Below are 8,363 nucleotides of genomic sequence, written 5' to 3' on the forward strand. Positions count from 1 at the left end.
GAAATAAATACAAGAACTGTAGCGAAACGTTAAGAGTATATTATTTCAACATTATTTATATGATGATAGACATCGATAGCTTTAGAGGTGGTAGTATTTTTAAGCTTCAATAAAAAAGACATCCTATATTTCAGATCTGCATATCTGTCAATCTCGGCCCATTGCTCCCCTTATTAATGATTTCAATTCCCTTTAATAAGCGATAAAAAAAATTCTGCTGCGTATTGTAACAACACCGTCCTATGTGTGTGACAGCGTAGGCATGGCTGAATGGTTCCAAAAAAGAAGTAGCCGAAAGAAGCCAGGCTAACAGAACAAGGAAAGTTGTAAAAACATTAAAGTAAAAAGTATAAAGTACAAAGTAAAGTAAAAAGGAATGCATTAAGAAATATTTAAATGTAATTAAAAAAAGATAGCAGGGCTGTAAAACCCGAAAAACATAAGAGTGTACAGAGGTACTGCCACTGGCTCCCGCGTGAACGGCGCCATCTTTAATCACGCTATATTTATATAGTGAAAAGGCTGACATGTGAAAAGGGAATGAGTGTGCGCATGTCATGCTTAAAGCGTGGCAATATTAGCAGTTGACAATGACGTTTTCGTCTGCTAACTGTGAACGAGACGATCCGGATTAGAGCCAAGATCGTTTTTTATAAAAAAGTACTTTAAAAAAATCCCGTACAAAAGTTGTTATACGACGTACACAGTTTGAAATGATAAAAAACCATATAAATATGTGAAAAACGTATAAGTTGACTGGTATGGCTCTGTGAGGTGGACATTCTAACCAATAAAACAGAAACACATTTCACGTTGAATACTTAAGGAAACATTATAATATTTTGAGATTGTTATTATTTAAGCAACCGTGTTAGAATGCTGCGGCCTCTTCCGCAGCTGTCACAGCTTCCTCTTGGAAGTGAACCAACAGATTGTTTTTTTAATCTAAATGTTATACTACCTCACTACCAATAGTGGTTAGTTTTTGGATGGCAAATAGCCTCTCCTTCCATCCTAAGCAATGGTACAGCGTTGGAAGGGGGTGGGCTTGGCCAGCGGGGGTGTGCACAACAACAGGATATTTTGTCACCATAGCCACAGGCGGCAAATCAGCGCTCGATTTGTGCATGTGGCCCGCAGGAGGGCAGCCTAAGAATCGTCATTTAGGTCTCGTGATTCGCGCCATGTGCGGTGGAGCCCAAGCAGACGCCACACAACTTTAAGGTAAGATCGATGCAGTCAATCATCTTGTTACCTTGGCATCATACAATTTAAGTGAAGGTAATGGAATGGCATAAAGAGGGTGGTAAATTTGTATGAAACTGTTTAAGAAGTAAAATTTTGAAGAAATTTGGGGGATTTGTCAAGAGATACTGAATTCTTAATGACCACATTATGATGATGGTTTTCAGTTGGACAATACACTGATGTGTATACGAGCCAGCGGCAAATGTAAGCAACAAGTAGGGAAGTCCACTGGTTTTTTTTTAATTTTTATTGCTAGACCAGGACATTTTTAGTGGCTTCCACTTCGTCAGTTTAACAGTCACTGATTAGGATCACCTCTGGGAGAGATAAATGGAGAAGAACAAAACACACAGAAATATGCAGTATTATATTTATCCTTCAACAAATATTGGGAGAAATTGTGTTGGTTGGATAAGAATATCTTGAATTAGTAATAGTAAAAATTCCACAGTTTTGGATAGTTTGATGACAGATAGACAGAAAACAGATGAATAACTATGAGTACCTACCTACCTTTTAATAAGTTTTTTAATATGTGAAAATTGTCTTTTTCAATCAGCAATAGTATAGCAATCAGCTCATTCATCTTGGATACGCTCCAGCACCCCGTGAACTTCATGAGCAGTATAGTAGTAACTGAATGGAAATGTTTTTTGATAGCATTGCCATTTTTTAACTGGTAAAATATTAGTGTACAGCAGCACTTTCCATTATTCTTTTTATTTTAGTCCACGTGTGAGTACACAAAATTGTTTTATTCCAATGAAAATGAATGAACCTTGACTTCTAAAAATACCAATGACATGTGCAAAATATGTCAAGTCCATAGTATAAAGATGAGCATAACGGGGAGTAAAATTACTGAACAAAGCTCCAAAGGGAAATTTTGTGAAAGTGAGTGTTATATACAAAAAAATAGGATGCATCTATGCTCTCTATAGTTCTTATATGACAAAAAAAAAGCATTTCAGGAAGCAGCTTTAGTCACGGAATGAGCAATAATCAACCATACTTCCTCTTTAAAAGATTCAACTGATAATGTGCGCCTTGTGGTATTTTTTTTTTTTTCAAGACAAAAGGTAAAAAACTCCACTGACGTCCATGTGTTACATTTCCCTTTCCAGAATCGGAAACTCGAAATGGCGTTCAGCACTACTCTCGCGATGGACAGCCGTGGCGTGGCCGCCAACGAGTCCGCTTGCGACACCCTGTACGCCCACCGGAACTACGCCCGGGTCTTCATGCCGCTGGTCTACTGCGTGGTCTTCGTGGTGGGCCTCCTGGGCAACGCACTGGCGCTGCACGTCATTCGTCCCAACTTGAAGAAGATGAACTCCACCACCTTGTACTCGCTCAACCTGGTGATTTCCGACATCCTCTTCACCCTCTCGCTTCCCGTGAGGATTAGCTACTACGCCCAGGGCTTCCATTGGCCCTTGGGCGAGACGCCCTGCAAGATCTCCGGCTTCATCTTCTACATCAACACCTACGCTGGCGTCAACTTCATGACCTGCCTGAGCGTGGACCGCTTCATCGCCGTGGTCCTGCCGCTGCGCTTCGCCCGGCTACGTCACGTCAGGAACGTGCGCTACATCTGCGTGGCGGTGTGGTTCCTGGTCCTGGCGCAGACCCTGCCGCTCCTGGGGATGCCGATGACCAACCAGGAACCGGATGGCTACATCACTTGCATGGAATACCCCAATTTCGAGAAGGTGGACCACATCGCCGGCATCCTGATCGGCGGCGTCTTCCTGGGCTACGTCTTCCCCCTGATCACCATCTTGGCCTGCTACTCCATCCTTTGCTCCAAGCTCCACTCCACGGCGAAGAGAAACCGCTTGACGGAAAAGTCGGGGCGGAGCCGCAAGGCCATCGGCGTCATCTGTTGCGTCTCCTTGGTCTTCGTCATCTGCTACACGCCCTACCACGTGGACATCCTGCAGTACATGGTGCGCAAGCTGGTCTCGGCCCCGGACTGCGCCGACCTCACGGCCTTCCAGGTGTCGCTGCACGTCACCGTGTGCCTGATGAACCTCAACGCCTGCTTGGACCCCTTCCTCTACTTTTTCGCCTGCAAGGGCTACAAGAGGAAGCTCCTGAAACTGCTCAAGCTGGAGACTAGCGTGTCCGTCTCCAGCATCGCCAGGATGACGCCGGAAGGCTCCTCCAAGGACGTGGTCGACGGGAACAGGATCCAGCTCAACGGTTCCGTTTCGCAAGGCGAGAGACTGTTGGAGAGGAGGTCGCAGCTGTACGTGTGATGGAGGAGGATGAATGGAGAACTTGTAGGAACGTGACAGTGGTCCTATGTATTTCACGGGGAGAACATCTCGCTCCATCTCCTGGGCTCGATCTGCGACGGGGGTGTCCGCATTTTCTCTTCTAAGGCCCCTTTTGGAAAAGTCAAATGGCCAACTTGAAAAGCATTTATTTGTTAATGGAGGATCGCAATCGGGTCAAATATGATGAGGATTTTTAAAAGAAGCTGCCATTGATGTTGAGAGATGTCCATTCCATTTTGACTGGGAGGGTTGGCTATCGCCGTCAAAGGGAAAGAAACATTTTGGCCTTTCCAGTTGAAATGGATTTGATTTCTAAAACTGTCAATGGCAGCGAAGATAAAGTTAATGGCTACAAGCAACAAAATGATCCAGACGTATAGGGATAGTACAAAATACATGTATATTTATGTTTACACTACTGTAACTAAATGTCCAGCAATAGCAAAAAAATGGCTATGAGAATTATTATATTACATTTTGTTTTTTTAAATAGAAGCCTATTGATCTAAAAGAAAACACTGAAATTATAAATATAATTTCCCACATTGATTTTAAAATGTCATGTTTCACAGGCACAGTTTAGGTGGGTCGCTCCATCTAGTGTTATAACTGAGAAGTGCAACAGAATATAGGCTAGACTCAAGCTACTTGTGCGGGACACATTCAATGATGTCTTCATAACTTTCTATGCACACAATGCACAGTGACAGTGAAATTTGACATTTGAATGGTAAATATTCAACAATTAAAAAACGTGTATTAATCGGGTCAGGGCACAATTCAGATATTTTGGCATATCAAACACATCTCTGAGATTTCAAAATACCCAACCACATGTTATTCCATTGTTGCCTCTATACTTTAGACTTCTGAAAGTGTTTGTGGTTAAGGTGTTATTTCACTTCACTTCCGAGCAAGTTTCAAAATACATATTTGAATGTACTTGATGATTTTAAAGAGATAAGTCTGTTCTCCGAAGTTGGTCCAAAATAAAGATTAAGAAAAACATCTCTTGTATTGGATCAAAATTAGCCAATGAGCCACAAATCAAATATTTACCCATATATTTCATATAGCAAATTTAATTCATAAACATTTCTTACCCTCCCAAAAAAGATTTGTTTTATAACAGTGGTAAAATATATATTTTTTTCTTGACTGTTTTCCTGTTTTTTTGTCATTACAAAAGATACTTTGTCTAGTAAACTCTCTCACTATCCACATACAAATACACCCATAGAATATATAGTGCATTTAGACTATATAATTATTATTTGAAAACATACATACTAGTATTGTCATGGATTGCTTTGCAGTAATTATTTTGACCCTCTAGATGGTAGTGTATACTAAGGTAAAGACTTCATTGAGCTTGTCATCAATTGTAAGTCATATTATGCTTAAATTATGATCTATTCCATAGATAGAGTATTTATGTTGACATAATGGAAAATAACATTAAAAAACAGTAAAGCACCCATAAAAGCATTATAACAATAAATAATTACATATGGAATGGAAGGCTTACTAAAACAACCGCGTGACAAGTATCAAAGGGATTTAAGAAAAAAAAATGGAGAGCAGACAAGCTGTTGTCATAACAACATATTGCAGTGAACACAAAGTACCATCTGTTTGGGACCTTTTTAAGACTCATTGAGGGGACAAGTCGATAGATAATTAGGAATAAAAATGAGGAAGTCTCGTATAAATAACAAGGGTGTCGAAAATATGGAGACATTTAAATGAAGTTGCCGCATCAAAACAAGCTGAGAGGGAAACATCTGTGTTGCCCAAGGTCTTACGATTCTGAATTTGGCCGACTATCTCTAGAAAAAACGGATGGTCCTCAACATATGCTCACTGAGTTGAAATCTTAACTAAGTAAGCATCTAAAGCGATGATTCTCAACTGGTGGTTCGGGGCCAAACTGTGGCTCACAAAATCATTTTGGCTGGAATTATAGCAATTTTATCAAATTCAAAATTCCTTTCTTTACTAAAATATTAATTTAACTTGCCTGAATCGAGCTTTCAACCATTTAATAAAAATGTAGGTCATTTCAAATAAAACTCAAGGTTAGAAATCTCTCTTCCAAGGCAAACAAAGTACAAAAAATACCAAAATGGGGAATAATAATGTGGTCCTAGTGCCAATTTTTCATAAAAATACTACAAACACACATATTGGGCTGACCTTGAAGTTTCACCTCAGGTTTACTATAAATGCCAGCGCACTTAGAAAAGAAAAGAAAAAAGCAAGAAGACAATTTTTTGCAGCAGCAACGTGAAGTGTCTATTACGGTCACTTTATTTCCTGTTTATACGGCAACTGCCTCAACATCCTGTTTTTAATTACTTCTCTGCCACAGCAGATGCTTTCTCGCTAGCAACCTGCTGCGTATGACTCCCCCGAGAGCTAATGTGCTGTGACAGACCCCACTTTTCCAATCAATAACTCGCCCTAAATCTGCCATTGCTCCGCCTGCCAAACGCCAGCCACTCATCACTTTCTTAACGCAGGAAGACCAAGTGCATGAGCAGGAAGTGATGTCACAAGACTCACAAGCCCTTATTGTTCCCCTTGAATGTTCACTTGCAGGAAAGAACATCTGGATTGTTGTGGTCAGGGGCAAAAGGGCACATTTTTCACATGATAAACAGAAAAATGAACTTCCGAAGCGAATATGCCCAAATCGCAATAACAACATAAAACGTCACTAAAACTGAACACGGATCCTGATCCGAAAATAGTATTGAATCGGGACATCACAAATCTAAAACACTCCTTCCAACTCCTCCCCATTGGCCAGTTTGTTTTGGCCTACAAGAAAATATGGCCCGCAAAAGAAGCTAAAATCCCGCCTACATTGCACCTCTCCGCTTTGACACTAGATGGAGCTAATCACTTTTACAGTGCTTCTTCATTAGCTGGGGGAGGGGTCAAAACCTGACAACATGTTGACGCAAATGTAGAAAACTGACTAGCATTTTTTTCAGTATTGAAAATACGTAGAAGTATATTTATTTTGCAATATCCTAAAACTTCCCTTATTATATTTTGTAACTGTTTTATGAAATGGAATAACACTAAAGCCACTTGGATCTGCCACGGAACTTCAATTGTTTCCGTTCACGCCGGCAATTGTGTAGTGAAAGTCAAAAAACAGCTGATGGCAGCATGGCACAGCTCTTCCTCATCTGCTTGTAACAGACTACACAACAAGACCAACTTTTTTTTCCCTCTCCAAGTGGAAGAAGTATAGAAGGTTTGATGTGTATATTTTCTTTACAAGAACAAATGGAGGTTGTTAGCCGCAGTACTGCAGCGTCCGTGTTATCGACTGCATGTTAAATGATTCACACACTTGGAGTGCATTTACAGTAACATCATCAAGAGGTCAGCGAGGCTAAACACAACGACGTGAACAACCAGAAGAAGACACGCCGCAGCTATACGTTGCTTTCAAGATTTAGATAGATTATACAACGCTAAGTCTGGAGTGAGTGGTGAGGGAACAAATTAAAAACGAATCAACCAAACAAGTCAAAGTTTCACCCTTTGTTTGTTTGGCTATCAATCCTGTTGATTCGGAAAGCTTTTAGTCAATGTACACAAGATAAACAAGTATTTTCACTTACCCTGTTGCAGCCGGTTTGGGTTTTTGAAGATGTCAAACTCATGATATTTGAGTAAATATTTTAACTTCCAGCGATTGGCTTGCAACCAACCCAGGGTTTAGAATGGAATTAGGATGTCATGTTCGGTTATGGAACTTCACGTCATGTCTGAAACACACACAGTGATAAAAACTCAAGTTTGTCAGAGTTAAAAACATCGCTATCTGGAGTACTTACGTAAAGAAGAAAAAAAAATGAAGCCATTTTAAGAAGGGCTATGTGTTATGTGTAGTTAGGGTTTTGGGATGGATGTGTGTGCATTCCCCTTGTGTGCGCTGTTCGTGTGATTATTGTATGCATTTTGCCCATTATGTCCCTCATGGTTTCCCTTCCCTCGTGTGATCAGCTGTGTGAATTTTGTAATCAACCTCTGTCTGTCTATTTAAACCCCGTGTGCTTGTGCGTCTTGGTCGGGGCGTCTGCTTTACACCGCTTTGTCTGCGTTACGCTATGATGCCATGCCATGTTTGAAGTTCCTCGTTTCCCCATGTCTTCCATGTCAGGTTTGGTTTATTATTTAATTATAAGTCCTTGTTATTTTATTGCCACCCCTCCTAACTTAGTTATTAAAGTTTTGTTAGAGCAGACCACGCCCTTTTGTCTTGATTGCTCCCCCGCATTTGGGTCCAACTACGTTCCACGCCCGACGCCGCCCTTTTTCCGGTCTACTTTTGATATGCATTCAACCGAAGTGAAACTGTTTTTTGAGATTAATATTATTCCTATCCAAATCTGGCAGTTTGTGAGACACCGGCCAATGTTTTCATGAGACTTTGAGTACTCGAGTACCAAAGAAAACGAAACAAAGCCATTTTGAGAAGGCCTTTACCCAGCGAAAAAAAGCCAGGCCGATGGTCGCAACTGGCATTTTAAAACAATTACGTTTCCTGTCAAATGGCTGTGATGAATTATCCAGAAGCTGTAATTCTAAATCTTCCCCAACAAGTCCCTTTGTTGTCGAGAAATTAATGAAAACAAGATAGTCTTTCATGAAAGCTGATCCGACAAACACGACAGCCAGCTGCTCCGTCTCGTACATGACTAAAACAGTCAGCATTAAGAAGAACAAGAAAAAAAAAGAGTAAGTATTCTTGCGTTTTTCTCTTCTTGCCGACCACTGGCGTAGAGAAAACAAATCAGGCGTCGAGTACGC

The 8,363-nt window shown here is 40.7% G+C and overlaps 1 protein-coding gene across 1 annotated transcript; it reads left to right on the forward strand.

Moving 5' to 3' along the window:
- The first annotated feature begins 1,114 nt into the window (after nucleotides 1-1,114).
- Nucleotides 1,115-4,510, forward strand: LOC144087040 (G-protein coupled receptor 183-like). The gene is made up of 2 exons (XM_077617311.1): nucleotides 1,115-1,224; nucleotides 2,373-4,510. Exon 2 carries the CDS (start codon nucleotides 2,388-2,390, stop codon nucleotides 3,507-3,509), a length of 1,122 nt encoding a protein of 373 aa, XP_077473437.1. The 5' UTR covers nucleotides 1,115-1,224; nucleotides 2,373-2,387; the 3' UTR covers nucleotides 3,510-4,510.
- Nucleotides 4,511-8,363: the final 3,853 nt, after the last annotated feature.

Source organism: Stigmatopora argus, chromosome 13, assembly GCF_051989625.1.
Source record: "Stigmatopora argus isolate UIUO_Sarg chromosome 13, RoL_Sarg_1.0, whole genome shotgun sequence".
NCBI lineage: Eukaryota > Metazoa > Chordata > Actinopteri > Syngnathiformes > Syngnathidae > Stigmatopora > Stigmatopora argus.

What these genes read in the sequence shown, in the direction of transcription:
- LOC144087040 (XM_077617311.1), top strand. Translation starts at nt 2,388, where the DNA reads ATGGCGTTCAGCACTACTCTCGCGATGGACAGCCGTGGCGTGGCCGCC.